The sequence below is a fragment of the Mirounga angustirostris genome, unplaced genomic scaffold, assembly GCF_029215605.1.
Source record: "Mirounga angustirostris isolate CCGP_5_RB_7025 unplaced genomic scaffold, mMirAng1.0.hap1 SCAF_11, whole genome shotgun sequence".
NCBI lineage: Eukaryota > Metazoa > Chordata > Mammalia > Carnivora > Phocidae > Mirounga > Mirounga angustirostris.
Window position 1 is genome coordinate 9,471,593 of NW_026991719.1, and position 20,260 is coordinate 9,491,852.

The 20,260-nt window shown below is 46.8% G+C and overlaps 1 protein-coding gene across 1 annotated transcript in view; it reads left to right on the forward strand.

Annotated features, from left to right (window-relative positions):
* Positions 1–18,529, forward strand: part of PRPS2 (phosphoribosyl pyrophosphate synthetase 2) — a 38,557-nt gene extending 20,028 nt beyond the window's left edge. Inside the window, exons 3-7 of the mRNA XM_045874620.2 lie at positions 5,624–5,722; positions 6,364–6,488; positions 12,364–12,537; positions 14,009–14,168; positions 16,038–18,529. Of these exons, the coding sequence (XP_045730576.1) occupies positions 5,624–5,722; positions 6,364–6,488; positions 12,364–12,537; positions 14,009–14,168; positions 16,038–16,130 (651 nt within the window). The 3' untranslated portion in view covers positions 16,131–18,529. The remainder of the gene's footprint in view (positions 1–5,623; positions 5,723–6,363; positions 6,489–12,363; positions 12,538–14,008; positions 14,169–16,037) is intronic.
* The last annotated feature ends 1,731 nt before the right edge of the window (positions 18,530–20,260 follow it).

Here is a 20,260-nt window from a genome sequence, read left to right on the forward strand (position 1 = left end):
TTGGGGAATACATTTATGTGAATATAGACTTTTCCAGGCGTCTCTCTGACGGTGAGACCCTAAGGTAGCAGCAAGGCCAGTGAAGCCGAGACTGGCGCTGTGCAAGGAGCAGTCGACAGTGGAAGCCCGTCCAGGGTGCACCCCTCTGCAGGCCGGGCACGAGGTGGAACTAGCCAGAGCCAAGACCAAGGGAGATGGCCTCAGAAAGGCACTTGGAGGGGTGCCTGGGTGGCTCAGTCGTTAAGCGTCTGCCTTCGGCTCAGGTCAGGATCCCGGGGTCCTGGGATCGAGCCCCGCGTCAGTCTCCCTGCTCCGCGGGAAGCCTGCTTCTCCCTCTCCCTCTCCCCCTACTTGTGTTCCCTCTCTCGCTGTGTCTCTCTCTGTCAAATAAATAAATAAAATCTTAAAAAAAAAAAAAAAAGCGTTTGGAGGACTAAGAAGAGTTAAAGCATTTGGAGACATTGCAAAGATACATGCCACTCCTGGCCAAAGTAATCTATAACTTGGCAGAAAGATGTGAACAAAAATTGTGGGAAAATCTGTACAAATCTCCCAAGTGGGAAATAGACCTCTGCATAGTTAAGAAATTGTATATGGCAGCTGCTAGGTTACAAAAAAGGAAAGATGCGGGCCCTAGGTAAATGCCTAAAAAGGATGGTGAAAAGGGCCAAGAGGCCTAACACCATACTTTGGGTACAAGACCCCTGCTACCCCACGGAGTTGGAAGTCAGAAAGCTCACAGCCAGGACCCTGGGAGGTATAGTCATGGATCCGAAGGATCCTAAAAATGTAAAACCCTTAGGGTCCCGGGTGCCTGCTGTGGAGGTTCCCATCTTATTGATGACAACCACCTCACAGATCAGGACCGGCAAAGAGCTAGCTAATAGAGTAATAAGGAAGGACAAATCAATGAATAATGTAAGTTTAAAGGACAAAGCACCCTTGGGGACCCCAGGACACCCATCTTGAGGACCCAGGAGACTATGATAACTCCTAGGGGGTGACTGTCAAAGCAGACCTCCTCTGCTTCTGCGTGTTACGGGTTCTGGGGTGTCAGCTGATGCTGGTCTTGGCGATATCTTGTAGCTGCAGGGCCCTGAACTGCGTGCATCACTGCTTGACACAGGCTCCTGCTTGACATGAGGGACTCCATCTTGCTCTCTACACCTGTCGTTGGGAATTAGGACATTGGAAAGGTTGGCGAGAGGGCCAAAGGTGCCTGAAGCGCTTCCATTTGTAACAGTCTTTTCCGAATGTCCTGGTTCCTTGAAATAATAGCAGAAACTACTCTTCCAGTTTTGTTTCGGGGCCTTCATTTGCTGGAGCCGAACATCGAAAATTTTAGCGATCTTTCCTCTAGGTGACTCACCTAGGGTATGAACAAGCTGGTTTGCCAGATTAGTCAGATCTCAAGTGGACTTAATTTCTCATTCCATCCTGGTCCTTTCACCCAAAAGGGAAAGATCCTGGAGCAGTCATTAATAAGCACAAAATTAAATGTTAACCCCAATGGATTCAGCATCTAAAGGAAGACAGAATTTTCTTTAAAGACAGTTTGGAGGGGCGCCTGGGTGGCTCAGTTGGTTAAGCGACTGCCTTCAGCTCAGGTCATGATCCCAGAGTCCCGGGATCGAGTCCCACGTCAGGCTCCCTGCTCTGCAGGGAGTCTGCTTCTCCCTCTGACCCTCCTCCCTCTCATGCTCTGTCTCATTCTCTCTCTCGCAAATAAATAAAATCTTAAAAAAAAAAAAAAATTTAAAGACAGTTTGGAGTCGATTGTAATAATCACGAACAGATTCATCAAGCTTTTGTGTGTAAGCCAGAATTTGGTTCCAGTCAACAGACAGGAAAAGCCATAATTGTTCAGTGGAGATTTCCAGCAAGTTTTCTAGCATCTTGCCAAAAGATAGGGGTCTGTTTCTCTAAATCCTCCTCAGGATTTTCCCATTGGGCTAGTTTCATCCAGTGTTTGGCCTGGCCCTCACCAACAAGCATGTGCACTAATTGATAAAAATCTGAGAAACCAGGGGCGCCTGGGTGGCTCAGTCGTTAAGCGTCTGCCTTTGGCTCAGGTCATGATCCCAGGGTCCTGGGATCGAGCCCCTCATCAGGCTCCCTGCTCCACGGGAAGTCTGCTTCTCCCTCTCCCACTCCCCCCTGCTTGTGTTCCCTCTCTCACTGTGTCTCTGTCAAATAAATAAAATCTTCAAAAAAAAAAAAAAAAGATCTGAGAAACCAGGGTGGTAAGTTGGAATAATTATGTTAAATTCTTCAGCAAACCTATGGGAGTCCCAGTCATCTTAGGAAACTCTTTAACCATGGCTGGAAGTTCAGCCTTAGTTCAGGTAATGTAAGAAACTTGGGGGTCTGTTTAGATCCTCAGAAGACTTAACATTAAAGGGGCAGTTTTTAACTGGTTCAGGAGAGGAGAGAGCGGAGGGAGCTTCTGAGGAAAGGAAGGTTCGGCAAAAGGATTAGGAGGGGAGCACAGGAGATGAGAGGGTGCAGAGAGAACAGAAGAAGATGGCGCCCCAGGGGCGGGGCCTGAGCATGAGGTGGCTGCCTCGGATCTGGGCGGCAGGGTGGAGAAGAGGCCTCAGAAGCCCTTTTTTCTTTTTAATTGTTGGCCTCACTTAGTTTATAAAGTGTATCTTGGAAAGAGGCAATTTTGGATTCCTGATCATGTTTGGAAGCTTCAAAATACCAGTTAAAATAGAAATCCTACTCAGTTTTAGAACCGTGGTTGTTGTCCAATTCAGCTTTGAGAAAATGAAGTTCGGAGAGATTGAAACTTCCCCATAATGGCCATTGAAGTTCTAAATTACTTCTGGTGAAGTCAGTCCCTTTATTTATAAATGTGCATGTGGAGGGAACCATAGATTTTAAACATAAAGCCGGCTGGAGTCCCATTGCTGCGGGGGGTGGGGGGGAAGCATTGTGCCCTCAGAGCATTTTGATGACCGGGATCCCATTTCTTAGAGGCTTTTCAGGAACGGCCTGGTTCCAGAAGGGATCAGATGAAAGGCCAGCACAGTTCCTGGAGGAACAGTCCAGCCCCAAAGGGGAATAGGACCAAAGGCCTTCACAGTTCAGATTGGCACAGTTCCAGTTTGAACAGGCTGATTTTTGAAAAGGCGTCAGACTGAAGGCCAGCCTAGTTCTGCAGGAGGACTTCCATTGCCTCCATTCTGGCCTGAGTCTGTACTTTCTAATGAAATTTCCCTTTCCAGCTTCTCTCTCAACTCCGGCCAAAGGCCCTGAGGGCACAGCATCCCCTGAGAGGAACCGAAATCGCCCCCTCAAGCAATGGCTGACCCAAGCAGGCGAGTGCCCCGCAGTTTGACCCCAGGGCAAATGACTGCTCGACCTGATCTTCACTGCCCACCTGCATGTCCCCACATACCCTTGTCCCACGTTTTCCTTATATAAACCTAGAGGTCTTTCTGGCACTTTGGAGACGGTCTTGGAGACACTGGTTCCTATCTTCGGGGTGTCGGTCTCTCTGAAATAAGTCCCTTTCCTGTTGCACCACCACTCCTTTCTCTGCCTTTGGATTTTGTCAGCAGCCGGTGGCCAAACCTGGTGTGTGTGGGACCCCCGGAGCCCCAGCTGCGGTTCCATTAGGAACGGTCCTGACAGGAATCAAACCGGAAGCTTAGCACAGGTCCGTCTGGAATAGTCTGAATGGGCCAGAAGGCCAAATGAGTACTCAGGGATGGAAACAAAAACAACCCCAAAACCGAGGGCTTACATAGATCCCTAGTAAAGCCCGGAGAGCTTAGACGCGAGGCATGAAGCTCAAAATCCAGGGAAAAACTTAACCTTAAAACCCCAGGGTCGTCGATAAAGCAGTGAGCCCCAGCAGCTCCGGGGGTACGGCACCTGTTTGCTCAGCAGCCCCGGAGGCATCGGGGGTCCTCTCTGGATCGCCCCTCTGATCACCAAGTAATGCAAACCTGGAGAATAGACTCTGCCAGTTACTTTACCAGCAACAGGTGTGTTTATTTGGGAACGAAAGAATTGTAAACAAACAAGGCGTGGCAAGTCTGGAGGACAAAGGAGAGGTAGGCTTTTGAAGGAGAGAAGGGGGAAGTTGGGAGGGCTGTTGTGAACTGCAAGTCCCTCAGAGGAACCTGGGAGTTCAAAGTGTGGGGGCTTCTCACTGGCTGAGCTGTTCCCTGGGGCCGATGAAAGCATCTCTTCCTCCCACCGGACTAGTAGAATAGTATCCCTGTGCAAGGTCGAGTCCGCCTCTTCCTGTTGGGTCTGCAATTGACTAGGAGTTGGGAGGGCTTGAAAGCTCCCCATCCCGAAGCGCCAGATGCCATTGTAGTGAGGGTTCCCGTAGCTAATGTTCACAGTATATTACAATAAGGTAATAGGTCTCTCTCTCTTTTTTTTTAATAAAGAACTTATTTATTTGACAGACATCAGCGAGAGCAGGAACACAAGCAGGGGGACTGGGAGAGGGAGAAGCAGGCTTCCCGTGGAGCAGGGAGCCCGATGCGGTGCTCGATCCCAGGACCCTGGGATCATGACCTGAGCCGAAGGCAGACGCTTAACGACTGAGCCGCCCAGGCGCCCCTTTTTGTTTTGTTTTGTTTTGTTTTGTTTTTTAAAGTATGGTGTGTTAAGAGAAAATAGAAATGATCTGTTAACATTATGATGTAATTCCTTCCCGTGTATGTTTTTACATGAATATACTCTTGTGTATTTAATAGGGATCGTTTGTTATTATTGTGAATGAAATTTTTTTTTGTTTCACTTTTGAGATGTAATTGACAACATTGTGTGATTCTGAATGAAATCTTTTAAGCTTACATGTATATTTTTGGGTTGGGGTATGAGAATATTACTGTTGACAGTAAAATGCTGACCTCCTTTCCTAGGTTTAATCTGTGTCTGTGTAGTCTCTTAAAAAAAAAATTTTTTTTTTTTTTGATGTAGACACTGCCCAGGATTTATGATATAAAAGCTAAAGCTGTGGAGAAGTTAGGTAATTTTAAAGAGGATACAGTGTCAATAAATCACCTTGCATCCCATCTTGAAACACCGAATTCTTGATCGCCAGACGGTGTTCTTGAGACGCTCTTCTTGAGGAGCTGGCCTTGCCTCTGCGTCCCTTACGTGCGCTCTCTCGGCCCTGCTGGACTTCCTTCTGTCCCTGGGTGTGACCTCTTGGCCTCGGTGATGTCCCACGTGCTGCCCTTTCCGGAACAGTGGCTTCTCCCCTCTGCTGGCCACGCTGTAAAAGCAGTTTCCTCAGAGGGGCCTCTGATTCCCAGTCTCTTTAAACTTCATGCTGTCCTCTTGCTGGTACCTCTTGTTCTTCCCACTCGGTCACTATTTGAAGGATACAAATTGTGGTGTTACATGTGTATGTGTTTGTTTGCTGCTTTGAGATTTGTTCTCTCTATCCAGTGTCAAGCACACTGTCTTGCAACAGTATATGTTAAATAGTCAATATTGGGCGAATAAAATGGAATGAATCTCTTTTGTTAGGAGGTAATTTTCTTGTTGATAATTCAATAATTTAAAGTATTAAATGACTTAACGTTGATTTTATTACCGTATCTCTTCCCTTCTCTTTTCCTGTAGTAAAGTCTGTGTCTTTATTTTTTAGAGTCGTGCTCCGATTTCCGCGAAACTTGTGGCCAATATGCTCTCGGTCGCCGGGGCCGATCACATCATCACCATGGACCTGCATGCCTCTCAGATCCAGGTTCCAGCATTTTCTTTCTTGCCCTTGGTTGTGATCGGGGGCTTAATGCAAGCGGTTAAATCCTAACTCTGTTAAGTTAAATTGTTTTTGAAGTGGGTAACGTGACTCGTGTTTGAGTTTGTATGTGATTGCTCTCTTGGGTTTTCGTCTTTCCTGGACTTGGAAATGCGGTTTAATAGTTGTTACCGCTGTCTGCCACCGGCTTGCGTCCAAACAGTTTTGGAGGAGGGGGAATGGCTTCTTGGTAGTAAACTTTATAATTCCACCTCAATTTCTCAAAAATAATTAGAATGGCAGGGTTGTAATATATGTTTTTTTAACCTCCTTCATAACTTACAGTTCTTTCATCTATAAGACAGGCCCATGCTGTGCCTACTCTGTGATACAATGCGAAGAAGCATTTGGCTTACAATAAGGTGCTTAAGACACAACAGACCTCTTTTCCCCCACTTCCCTGCAAAGCCATTCTCCTATTCCTTAGAATATAGGCAATCCTAAGAGAATAGAATATGTCTCCAAAGATAATGGATTGCACTGCTATAGGCCCCTGGAACATACCTGTCTTTTGATTTAATTCTGTTACAATTAAGAAAAGGGAGTCTGTTGAAAAGGCTTCTCTTGAACAGGACTTCTCCCCTTAGGGATTCTTTGACATCCCGGTGGATAATTTGTACGCGGAGCCCGCGGTCCTGCAGTGGATTCGGGAGAACATTGCCGAGTGGAGGAACTGTATCATTGTTTCACCTGACGCCGGGGGAGCCAAAAGGTAGCCAAAATGCACCGTGGTTTTCTTTTTGTTCTTTTTTTTATGTGTTAGATAAGGAAGCATGTTTTAAATTACTGCACGCTCTGTTTTATAAATGGACAAATAAGGGCACTGCGTCTTCACTTGCAGAGCAGAGAGCTGTCCTCTTTGTTACCATTTCGTCGTTCACGCAAGAAACACAGGCACGTATTTGTTTTCAGCGAATATGTTTTACTCGAGGTGGTGGTTTTTTGGGTGTTTTTTTTTTTTTTAAGATTTTTATTTATTTATCAGAGAGTGCAAAGGCAGGGGGAGCGGCAGGTGGAGGGAGAGGGAGAAGCAGACTCCCCACCGAGCAAGGAGCCAGATGGGGAGCTCGATCCCAGGACCCTAGGATCACGACCTGAGCTGAAGGCAGACACTTAACCAACTGAGCCACCCAGGCGTCCCTCGAGGTGTTGTTTTGTTTTTTTTTTAAAGATTTTATTTATTTATTTGAGAGAGAATGAGAGAGAGAGAGCACATGAGAGGGGGAGGGTCAGAGGGAGAAGCAGACTCCCTGCCGAGCAGGGAGCCCGATGCGGGACTTGATCCAGGGACTCCAGGATCATGACCTGAGCCGAAGGCAGTCGCTTAACCAACTGAGCCCACCCAGGCGCCCCCTCGAGGTGTTTTTTAAGTTAACTTTTTTCTGATTATAAAAGCAATGAGCCTAATTGGAAAATAAGGCTTTTAATTAACAACACAATTGACTAAGCTAGTCCTTCCTACTACAAACACCTGACAGTGGAAGCCAAAATAGAACAGTTTTCAAAAAGAAATCTCTGTCGTAGAGCACCAAGAAAAAGGGAAATATCCAGGACCGAGAACTAAAGAAGAGCTGAAAACCCTGCTTCAGTGGCCTGGAGGTTGGATATCAGATCCGGGAAGGGGCTGGTGGCTTGGGTATTAACTGCCCACATGGAGGTCTCCAGAGAGAAGGGAGATGAAAGTTAGACCTCTCTCCAGCAGCACAGGGGGGAAGCCAGTCTTTACCCAGCCGTTTGGATGGGGGAACAAAGTAGCCACTCGTGAGAAATCAAACCAAGAGCCTGTGCAATGTGCAGATGTGTGGTGAACTCTGCGTCCCCCTGTGGTGCAGGCATCCCTACAAAAATTGGTCCCAAGCTAAAAAGCGACTGCAGTGGGAGAATTCCACAAGCCCAACTGCTGAGTAAGCACTCCCCACTGAAGACAGCCTCATGCCTGATGATCCCAGTTAGAACACCGAGAGGGCACAGCCCACCCAGAGCCAGCGTCTGCAGAGAACACGGCGGCAGGCGGCCAGCACCGTGGGGTGGCGGAACAATTACTGGACTAAAATTCCTGAGTTAGACAGAAATCGACACGTGGTACTGAAAGCATCAGGTTGCGGCCACACTGACTAGCCTAAGAAAATGGTACTAAGCCGCGAATCTAAAGGGCTCCGCAGACTTGGGGAATTAAGGAGCAATCACTACAGAGAGTTCAGAATGCAGGGCGAGGATGATAGAAGACTGATTCGATGTGGGCCTGAGGCTTGTGGACTCCGCGTGACCTTATAGACCTGGGCAGCGGCCATCTGGGAAAGGAAGACAGGGTGGCATGGGACTTTAGTGCCCAAGTGTAGGGGTCTCCATCAGGAAGGGAGAGGGACAAGAGACCTCTTGTCTGTCAGTCCAGTGCAAAAGCAGAGAAGCTGATAAATGTGCCATGAGGGTATCCAGTGACCGTTGGGCTCCGGGACTTCTTTAAAATGCAGCTGCCTCATTTGGCTCCCTCATCTGCCTGTAGCCTGGCTAAGGGGCTTAGAATCGAACTGAAAATCTCAGGAGTAGCCCAGAAAGCTGTCATTAAAGCCACGCAGGGAAGCAGAGGTCCTGATTCTTAGAAGGGCCCCGACGAGTGCTAAGCTGCTGTCTTGGCGGGTTGGTTCCCTGCACAGGGGAGGGCGATGAACAGGTGGGGCCGGGCCTCTGACAGCGGCAGGAAGTGGCCGTTGACAGGAAAGAGACACAAATACATCGAAGACAGAAGCAGAAAGTTAGGTTGCAAAGATACCAGCCGGGCAGCGGCAAAGCCCTCGCCCAGGGCCTCCAGGTCAAAGCACATGGAGTGTTGTCTCTCTGTTGGAAATGCTTGTCGTTTACTGGGAAGCTTCAGTAAGTCACACGGTGGAATCTGCATTCAGATATGGTGAATCCGCTGGCCCGATAGAAGCTTAGAGACGAACGAGCAGGCCGGAGGTAGGTGAGCACAAGATGTAACTTGTTTTTAGTAACCGTTTTAGTGAGAGACAATTCACATACAGCCCACCTGTTTACACTGCACAGCTTAGTGGGTTTCCGCGTATTCACAGAGCTGAGCCTCCAGCACCACTCTAGTTCCCGAGCATTCTCATCACCCCAAAACAAACCTGTACCCGCTAGCGAGGCGCTCCCCACTCCCCCCCCAGCCCCCTAGCCCCTGGCCCCTACTGATCTCTTTCCTGCCTCTCTGGACATTTCGAGTGGATGGGTCATGCAGTACACGGTCCTTTGTTTTTAACCAGGAAAAATTACTTTGGCAGCTAATAAGCCAAAAGAATAAGAGATTCCACAAGCTCGTGTGGCCTTTTCTTTTTCTATCCCAACCCTGTTTTTTCAGTATAGTCTAAAAATACACATCCTGTTCCGCGAACTTCAAATTGGGTCATGTCCCCCATTTCCCTCTTTAGAGACCTCCGTTCTTCCCAGCGTCAGAATTATGTTATTCAGACATGTCTCCCTTTTTAGTTCACACACACGGTAATCTGCTGCACACACCTCTTCACTGTGATTTTCAAAACGTGTCCTCGTTCCATCTTAGCAGTGATTCCGCAGCTGTGCAGATCTGCTTTATTGCTCTTTATAGCTGAGTGCTAATTCCATTGTATGCATACATCCTGATTCCTTTCACGAGTTGCCCCGTTCCTCACTTGGAGATACTGTGGTGCATACTCTTAAGCACGGTCTCGCAGCGACTGCATTTTGTGTGCATTTGCAAACATCATCTATTCCTAGAAGGGCAGTTGCCAAGTACTAGGGCGAAAGCCATTTTGGTTTGCATGGAGAGGGACAAAATTGGGTGTTTTGGAAAAGATAGACAGTTGACCATCCCAAGTATGAATGCCGGTGACTTTCTACCCAGGCCTGGGACCACAGCAGTTGAGCAGACATTTTTTTACTTTATAAACCAGATAGTGATGATACGGTATCTTTTCCTGGTAATTCTGATTGCTGTGGACAAGGTCCGGCACCCTCTCCGGCCTGTGTCTTTTCCATGAGGGCCTGGTCATGCCTTTGCCTGTTGTCAGATTGGCTGGAGGCCTTTTCCTTTGGATCATTAGGAGGTTTGTTGTTTTGTTTTGTTTTTTAAAAGATTTATTTATTTGACCGAGTATAAGCAGGGGGAGCGGCAGGGAGAGGGAGACGCAGATGCCCGCCCAGCAGGGAGCCTGACGCGGGGCTCGATCCCAGGACCCCCGGCATCATGACCCGAGCTGAAGGCAGCTGCTTAATCAACTGAGCCACCCAGGCGCCCCAGATTGTAAGGAGTTCTTTGCAGGCAGGAGGTTGCACCTTTGTTTCGTGTGGGTGTGGTGCAGATACTTCCCCAAGTTTTTCCATTTCTCCTCATTGTGTATTTTTATGCTCTGCAGGGCTTTAGAACATTTCTTCTGTCATCATTTATCTCTTCATGTTCCGGCTTCTGGGTTTAGGAAGGATTCACCCATCTCTCACTTTTTCTTCTCCCATGATTTCATATATTTCAAGACAAATTGCCTTTTTCCTTTTTAATGTTCCAGTTTTTCTTCCATGTGATAGTTGGTTTGGAATAAAGAGTGAAGAAGAATCCAGCCCTTTCTCCCCCCCAGCTATCTAGTTGTTCCAAAACTATTTATTAAATAATCCATCTTTTCCCTTTTGATTTGAAACACCATCTTATATACCAAATTCCCCCATCTACTTGCCAACCCTTGCTTTGTTTGTTTTGTTTTTTTAAGATTTTTATTATTTATTTAACAGAGATAGAGAGCACAAGTAGGCAGACCGGCAGACAGAGGGAGAGGGAGAAGCAGGCTTCCCGCCGAGCAGGGAGCCCGATGCAGGGCTCGATCCCAGGACCCTGGGACCATGACCTGAGCCAAAGGCAGACGCTTAACTGGCTGAGCCACTCAGGTGCCCCTGTTTTTTGTTTTTTTTTAATTTAAGATTTATTTATTTTGGGGGGTGGGGGAGAGGGAGGGGAGGGGCAGAGGAAGACAGAAGAGAATCCCAAGCAGACTCCCCACTGAGCAGGACCCTGAGATCATGACCTGAGCTGAAACCAAGAGTCAGATGCTTAACCAACTGAGCCACCCAGGTGCCCCAACCCTTGATTTTAAAAACGCAGAATCAACTAACCAGCGCTGAGATGCTATTTTTTTCAGATCCCCTTCAAGGCTGTCCCACTCAACCACCCCTGCTCCCTCTGCCAGCAAAGTCAAGCTTTTTAGGACCGTCTATTTTCGATTTTATGGCCAACTCCTTTCCTTTTCCCCAACGTTTCTGCTGCACATCATTATCTTCTTCCTATTATGGAGTAAGCTGTTCCCCAACCGACAGAACCACCACACGGGTACCACGTGATACATGCAGTTGACATTATCAATGGCATCTTTGTTCCGTGCAAAAAAAAAAAAAAAAAGTCATCAAAGAAAATAGGTATCTGACCAATTGGAACCCACTGCCTTGGTAAAAGCTTTGAAGCTTGATTGTTGCAGGTAAAAATATTGCCACCAGAGGTCACTCTTGGGTGGTCTTTGAAGCTCAATTGGGTTGCCCGCTCAAGGGAAAGTAACCCTTAGGAGGATGCTCACCTAACACTCTTGACACTCAGTATGAACACGAAACTGGTGTGGGAAGTTGGCGAAACTAATTCAGATTTAACTTGTATTGTTTTTCTCCTGGAAAGAATGTAAACACATGTTTAGAAGAAACGGGAATGAAACTGTATGTTTTATTCTAGCTTTTTCTGCTCAAGATTTCTGTGTGGTACATTGTCTCAACATCATTTGTTAGGAATATACCTATTAAGTCTCATGTGCGTGGAAAAGAAGAGTTGTAGCCGGATGCCCAGGGCTCACTGACAGTGTCTGGCCTGCCACCTTCTCTTTCTGTTGCCAGCCCAGCCCTTTCTGAGTAGGTGACTTTTGAGCATTTGCCATGGATGAGTAGAGACACTCACAGTTTACAAGTCCCAAGGCCTCCAGTGCAGTGAAGCCCGTTTTCCTACGCCCTGTGTTACATGGATTTTTGAGCCGGGACTTTTGTCCCCACTGGCTGCACCACAAACTGAGCGAGTCATAGCTTCTACGTTAACTTGATTTAAATTGTGTCGGCGATTTTTTTTTCTTACTGATTTTCACATACACTGTATTTTCACGCTGTTAAGCATACAGCTATTTCCTTATGCTTCTTTTTTAAGTTTTTATTTAAATTCCAGTTAGTTAACATGCAGTGTAATACTAGTTTCAGATGGACAGTACGGTGATTCGGCACGTGCCTGTGATTTTTAAAAAAAAGTCCGCACAAACATTAACAGATGGTGTATCCATTTCTCATTCAGTGGTTTTATCCAGTGGTCCAGGCACCTGGCATTCATCACCAGCTGCCACGAACGCAAGGCCACATCAGCACGTCTCTCCCCGTGACGTGCTTACTGTGCAGCCCAGGCCAGGCCTGGCTTTACAAGTGAGACCTGATGACCTCCTTATCTTGATTGTGGTTGGCTAACTGCCTTCCTAAAATATAACTGTATAACGACAGGAGCTTTTCTTCATGTTGATGGGATTTTACATGTCTGTGTCTTCGAGCAGGGTCACATCAATTGCAGACAGGCTGAATGTCGAATTTGCCTTGATTCACAAAGAGAGGAAGAAAGCAAACGAAGTGGACCGGATGGTTCTGGTGGGCGACGTGAAGGACCGCGTGGCTATCCTTGTGGACGACATGGCTGACACGTGTGGTACCATCTGCCACGCCGCAGACAAGTATGAGGGACGGTTTGGGCAAGTGTGAGGGCATCTCATTAAGAAAGGAGAAATGTCAGCTTTTAAAAATTGGGCCTGTTTTTCCTAATTATCGCTGATTGCTTGGTGGTAGGCCTTTCAGACCAAAGGATGGTCTAGGTCCACTTCTTTTTTTCTTGGTTAGAAAAAACCCTGTGGGCCTTTATGGCCTGGTTTTCATTTTCAAGGATGAGCTTTCAGTGTATTTAAAATAAAGGGTCAGAGAAGGTGCGCCCCCTAAAACTGAGCACAGAAGGAAAGAGACCATCTTGCGGGCTCCTGTGGGCCTTTTTTTCCTTCTGTTCGGCCTTCCCTCGAGCCGCCTCAGCCCCTGGCTCCTCCGAAGGATTGAAGAGCCAGGCTGTCGGGAGTGGGAGCCGCCACCCAGCCCGGCGTGGCCGCGGAGCACCCAGGCTGTGGCCGGTTGAGACATGCTGAGGACAGACGGTGCACACCGGGATTCAAAGACAGTATGAAACCAAAAGCGCAAACTGGGTCAGTAATTGTTCTACACTGAGTATAGCTCAAAATGATGGTCGTCTGGCTTTATTAGTTTAACCCCTTGGTTCTCAACCGAGGGCTGTTTTGCTCCCCGGGAGACATTCGACGGTATCTGGAGACGTCTTCAGTTGTCACAAGTGAGGGAGGGGAAGGGTGTTGCTAGTGGAGAGGCCAGGGATGCTGCTCAGCAAAGAATTAGTAGGCCCAATTCCATGGTTGATAATCCCCGATTTCATGGAATTCAAAGAGTTTTGCCAATACATACCTTAAAAGGTTCTTTTTTAGGCTAATAAACGTGAGTGAAATTGGTTTTCTGTTTTTCTTTACGGAACACGCTTTTTTTTTTTTTTCTTCAATTTTTTTTTTTATTCTTATGTTAATCCCCATACATTACATCATTAGTTTTAGATGTAGTGTTCCATGATTCATTGTTTGTGCACAACACCCAGTGCTCCATGCAGAATGTGCCCTCCTCAATACCCACCACCAGGCTAACCCATCCTCCCACCTCCCTCCCCTCCAGAACCCTGTTTGTTTTTCAGAGTCCATCGTCTCTCATGGTTCGTCCACCCCTCCGATTTCCCCCGCCTCATTCTTCCCCTCCCGCTACCTTCTTCTTCTTCTTCTTCTTCTTCTTCTTCTTCTTTTTTTTTTTTCTTAACATATATTGCATTATTTGTTTCAGAGGTACAGATCTGAGATTCAACAGTCCTGCACAATTCACAGCGCTTACCAGAGCACACACCCTCCCCAGTGTCCATCACCCAGTCACCCCATCCCTCCCACCCCACCCCCCACTCCAACAACACTCAGTTTGATTCCTGCGATTAAGAATTTCTCATATCAGTGAGATCATATGATACATGTCTTGGAACACGCTTTTTGCTCTCTAATTCACACAAGGGGAGAGGGCATGTGCGTACACCTCATGTTTTTGTTTTCTCTCGTATAGGCTGCTCTCAGCCGGAGCCACCAAAGTTTATGCTATCCTGACGCACGGGATCTTCTCGGGGCCGGCTATTTCCAGGATCAACAATGCTGCTTTTGAGGCCGTTGTTGTCACAAACACGATTCCGCAAGAGGACAAGATGAGACACTGTCCCAAGATTCAGGTACTTCTACACGGCAGGCAGAACCGAGTAGCGAGGAACCTCCGTGCAATCCCGAAACATAGCCCGGAGTCCTCTGTGTGTCACTGTTGCCAAGGGCGAGGCGGGGAGCGCGGGGCTTCTCATAACGAAGGGTGTGACTCACGCCAGGTCTGAGAGAGGCTGGGGCCGGTGCTGGTCAGAGGTAGAAACAGGAAGCCAGGGCGCCTGGGTGGCTCAGATGGTTGGGCGTCTGCCTTCGGCTCAGGTCGTGATCCCAGGGTCCTGGGATCGAGTCCCACGTCGGGCTCCCGGCTCAGCGGGGAGCCTGCTTCTCCCTCTGACCCTCTCCCCTCTCATGCTGTTTCTCTCTCACTCGCTCTCTAAAAAATAAATAAAATCTTTAAAAAAAAAAAAGAAAAGAAACAGTAAGCCAGTCAAACCACACTAGAGAAGGAGTTAAAAACAGGCTGGGCTAAAGCTAAACAGAACTACCATGTGACCCAGGAAGTCCACCCCGGGCTGTGTACCCCCAGGCTTGAAAACGGGTGTGTAAAAAAGCCGTGCACACGCGTGTCCATAGCAGTGCTATTCGCAGTAGCCAAAAGGTGGAAACAGCCAAATGTCCATCCACAGGTGAGTAGACAACCAAGGTGTGGTCCAGCCAGTGGAATATCATTCCTTTCCAAGGGCGAATATCCCTCTGACATAGGTGACAACATGGAGGACCTTGAAAAGACGATGCTAAGCGAAAGCAGCCAGACACAGAAGGACAGACGTTGTATGATCCCACTTCTCTGAGGGGCGCACAGTAGTGCAGTCGAGAGACGGAAACTAGAGTGGTGGTCGCCAGGGCCTGGGGGGGCAGGGATGGGGAGCTGGTGCTTACCGCGGACAGAGTTGCTGGCTGGGATGATGAAAACGTTTTGGAGATGGGCAACAGCGATGGCCACACAGCATTGAAAATGCAGTTAATGCCACTGAATTGCGTGGAAGAAGGCGATTTTTACATTGTGCGTATTTTACCACAATTTTAAGAATGGAAGGGGAAAAAACCCACAGGCCGTGGTAAAGATCTTTAGAGCTTTGCGCCTTCCTACCCTGCCTGCCTTGGGAGGCCCCTAGAGGATTGCTGATAATCACGTTATACCCACTGCCCTGAACTGTGTCAAAGGGATCTGAGTCCCCGTTTTGGCTGTATGTCGCGGTGAGCCTTGGCAAGTCATTTCCTCGCTAAGAGCCTCCATTCTCACCAGTAAAGCGTGAAGGTGGAGCCGGGTGACCCGCTTCGTGATTTCTAATCCATCCAACAGCGACGAGGTTCATGTGGCACAAGGGGGCGAGCATTTGAAAATGGTCACAACAGCTTTGCACAGTAGCTGGGAGTCCGCAGACTACGGCCCACGGGCCCAGTGTGTCCCACCAGCAGGCACCTGGGAGGCTCATTCGTTGACCTACTGTCTGTGGCTGTTCTCGGGCTACAATGACGGAGTTGAGTCTGGCCTGCAAAGCCAGGAACAGTTACTGTTGGGCCCTTCACGGGAAAGCTAGTTTGCGGACCCCTGACTGACGTGATCGCAGCGTTTTTGGAAAGCAAGAGAGACCTTCCATGTCATGATTGAGTAAAATTAAACCAGAGACACCCCAAGAAAAAGAGATCTCTGGCTAACAGGGACCCTGAAAAGCCTTTGAGTATCCGCACTGAAAGTCTTACTTCCCCGATCCCATGCGTGTTTGTGATTCGAAGACAGAAAAGGGGTGTGGGAGGTTCTGGTGCTCGCACGTCTCTGTGTGCTGGAGAAACCGTTTCTGGGCTCTCTAGCTTCTACGTTTTTCATTAAATACGACTGAGCTGTGTCCCACTGTCCTCTCCCCTTTTCTGTTGGCCTTCAGGTTATTGATATCTCGATGATCTTGGCAGAGGCGATCCGAAGAACACACAATGGTGAATCTGTGTCCTACCTGTTCAGCCACGTGCCACTCTAGACCCCGGACGGGGAGTGTGGGGCCAGCCTGCTCTGACTGCTCGCTTGTGTGCGCTCACCTGACTTCTTAGTTTTAGGACTCAGCGATTCTAGGATAATGCAAAAGCATCCGATCTTTGTATCCTCCAAGATGCATTGTTTCCCCCTTCTCAAGCTCAAGACCATTTATTTCCAGTTTTGGGGGGGAGGGTGGTGGTTATTTGATCTTTGTAAGTGAACTGTGTTAATGAGATATGTTTCGTCATCCTGACTTGTTCTGACGGGTATGGAATTGTACTGCGGAAGTTCATAGATTCTATGTTTCAAGGTTGCCAAAGGTGACTTCAGATTAAAGCCTTCTGTGTAAATAATGATAATGCCTATGGACATTTGGGTAAAACCCTGTATACAGAATTAGCCTTTTACTTCCGAGTGAACCTTAGAAAATTTATAATACCCTGAATCTGGTTTTATTTTACTTTTTTCTTTTTAGTAACCAGGATTCAAATAAACCATTGTGGTTTTTGTGCTTAATTTGACCAAATTTTATGCAGCCTAAGATGGCCACTGACACATTTACTTTCTGATAAACATGAGACCTATCAGAGGCAATCAGGATTTTTTTTTTATTGTCACTTCTGAAAAACACATAACTGTATCACTTACCTGAAATGTCATGTTCTAAAATTCCAAAATTATGTTCAGCAATAGATCTGATTGAGGAAGTGTCGAGATAGACCCTGCAGGGTCACTGGGGCCACTCACGCTGTGCTCTGGCCATCCTGGGCTCTTCCTGTCCCGCCATCTTGTTTTATGGCCTCTCGTTAGCTCTCGCTTTTACTTGGCCTTTTTTCCAATAATTTCATGTTGTGGGTTTCCACCAAAACAAAGACTCCCCTAAGTCCCCTCAGATTTACTAGTCTGTTCATTGTTTCTGACATAATAAAAAGGGGAATTTTTGTGAGTACCACCAAATGCATATTTAAACATTACGTCCTTTGTTTTAATATTCTTTTGCCTTTTGTAATCAGAAGTAGCAAGTCTGTTAGACTACTGATGATTTTAACTAAAACCGTTACATGAAGAATGTGGGTAAGCAAGGCCTACAGAGAAAGTACAAATAAGTAAGCCTTCATTGTTTTGTGAAGATAACGTTCAAATGGTGGCCCAAGAGCGATCGTGGAGGCAGAGCTTGCTTTATCCACACACGGCCCTCGACAGCATCCTCCTCGGTGAGGTGCCTCCGGGCCTGTGGCAGAAGGCAAGCATCGAGTCCCTGTGAGTTTTGCTGTATGCACACGGGTGCATAACCGAGTGAATTCTTCAGCCCCGAAAGAAGAGAATTTGCCTGCGTAGACAGAGCCTGGGAATAGTAACAGTCCCTCCCTTCTGCTGAATCTTAAAACTTGGGAAATTGTCTGATCTAAATTTTGCAGGTGGCAAAACCAAATCTTTAAGTCGTTAACAAGCTTGAACCGCAATCTTTAAGGTTTCCAACTTCACTACGGCAGAGACTGAAGTTAAAAAGTACCGTTTGGGTCATTGCAGAGACTAGCATTTTCCTGTTCCTTAAAATGGTTTTTGAGAAAGACAATGGTATTGTAGCCTGGTAGAGTCAGCTGTGCGATATGGATTGACTCTATCTAGGAAGAGTTGACTTGAGATAATGTAAAGAGCCTACTTAGATGTATGTAATTTTTAGTTTTGATAAATGAGGGGTATCTATTTCTTGGGATTTCAGTGCATAGACCAATGAAAATGTAGTTACAAACACGCACAGGTGGACAGCCTCGGCTTACAAGTGTAGACACGTTGACATGACTGAAAAAAGTTGATTTAAATGTATCATTTCCTCTTAAGATGGAGTCTGAGAGAGCTAGTTTCAAAATAATCTCCAGATAAAAATTTGCATTATCATTATTGACTTAACAACTGATTCTCTCTTTTAGCCTCACTTTTTGTTTTCAAGTGTTCTGATATGTTAACTAATTTGACTAGACTTAGCCATACAACAGTGGCAGTGTGGACCTCAACTGTGTGATGGTTTCAGTTCAAGGAAGATGAAGGTGGCCTCAGGAGTGGCCCGATCCCAGTCCGTGCTGCTTGCATGCAAACATATAAGCGAAACCACCAAATGTCTCCTTTCTGTCCAGCTCTGCTGAATGGGGGCCGGACTCACGTGTATCTAGCTGAAAAGGAAAGGCACAGAAATACATATACACCAAAGCTGCTCATCCTCCAACTGAAAGCATATTAAGCAACTTGCAGATACTCCTGTTAGAACCTGCCTTTGTTTAGATGCCCACTAGATTCGGGAATGTATCATTTGCAGTGCTTGTATTGGTTTAGAATATAGGATTTTAAGATCGTCCAACACTGTACTAAAACATTTCAATAAAATCATGCTACTTCTTTCTATTATAGTTTGTGTCCTCATTGCGGAGTGCTGCGTTTTGAAGGAGTGATGTGTTTTGATGGGGTTCCTGATCGTGTTTGCTACTTCATGATTCTAGCCTGGCATATAAAATTACAGAGAAGGCAGAAGTTAATTGAAGTCATTTCTTCTCCATTGTGAAGGTATTTCTTTCGGGACTGACCAGCAGTCTCCTTGTCCCAAAGTGTAAGAGCTGTGCCGCATGAGATATCCAAGTTGGTAATTCTAGATGTTGCCTATAAAATTGGAAATGGCACAGTGCACTTAACACGTTAAAGTAGTAATGTTCAATGTCCATAGATCAGAGCAGACCAAGCTTCAACGTAGGTCCCATTGAGGCTTTTCATCTGCTTTGATTTCAGAAGCACCAAGAAGAGTTCCTGCTCTCATAAAGCAACTACCTCTTCAGTGACGCTTTAAGTTACTCTTGTGGGACAAAGTAAATTTCTAATTACGTTCTCCCGCTAAAGCTTGGCTTTAAAGTGTGGATGGTGCTGAGAGGGGCAGCATTTTGTCTCAAAAGTTTGAGTAAAATACAAAGAACTAAAACAGCCTGCCAGAGAAGATCACAGCTTAAGACATAACATGATGGAATGTACTAGAAGGGAGGAAGAAAATGAAGGAGAGCTGGAATCCAAAAACTTCTACTTCACAATTACACCTAATAATGCTGTCACCCCTCTTCGGAAGTGCTTCATTTCATCTCGGCAGATCCTAGCAAATCTACCAGCTAACCTACGGGGTGGACAGGTTAAGTGTCAAAGGGAAAGAGGAAATACTAAGGGGTTCAGAGGATCGAATCGGGCTGGGGAGATCAGAAAGGGCTTTGTGAAGGGACTGCCATTATAGATGATAATTCATGGCAGAATTTTCCAGAACCAGATGGCTGTATTCCAGCAGCGACTGAAGCAGGACAGCATAGGGCATTTGGTACGTGATATGTTTGAGTGAGGATGGCCAGTGAAGATGGCAGTTAAGGGCTGAAGCATGTCACCATATTGTTCACGGATATTGCGTGGAGAAGTAAACAGAATCCCTCCTTTCTACTCCAGATCTTCACCTTGCTGATCTATTTCCCTGTAGCCCAGGAACACGCCCCTCCACCTCCCTGCCCTCGCTTTCCAGAGCTGTGTTCTGAAATGGTTTGCTTTACTGTAGTCTCTGAACTCTTGTTTTCCCCTCTGAGAGCAAAGTACATGATGCTCAGGAGCAGATTTCATCACTTAGTACAGTTAAAACAACAATAAAAACTCTTTGGGAGAGTTGCTTCACCTTTTGTGCCTCAGTTTCCAGAGATGAGAAATGGGATAATAGTACCTCTGTCCGGAGGTGATGAGGATTGAATGAGATCTCCGTACAGGGCTTAGAACTGAGTGTTTTGTACACTATTTTCACCTTTAGAGCAGGCATCTTAAATCTTCCCTTTGAATGAGTTGTGAGTAGATGTGAAGCAGCAAGATTTTCATGCATTTTCTAGATACCAAGCCGTGTGCCCGTGTGGTCTACTCACAAGCACCACCCCTCACCCAAGGGCACGTTGTCCTGGCGTGTGACCGTCTCTGTCCACGGCAGTGTTTGGTGGCAACAAATGGTTGTGTGTTGAAAATATTTCCAGTGGCTGTAGAAGTGACGGGGGACGGGGAAGAACTGCCTACAGTAACAGAGACCATGATCAAGGCCATTCACAGCAACCCGATTCGATTCTCCTTCCCAGCATA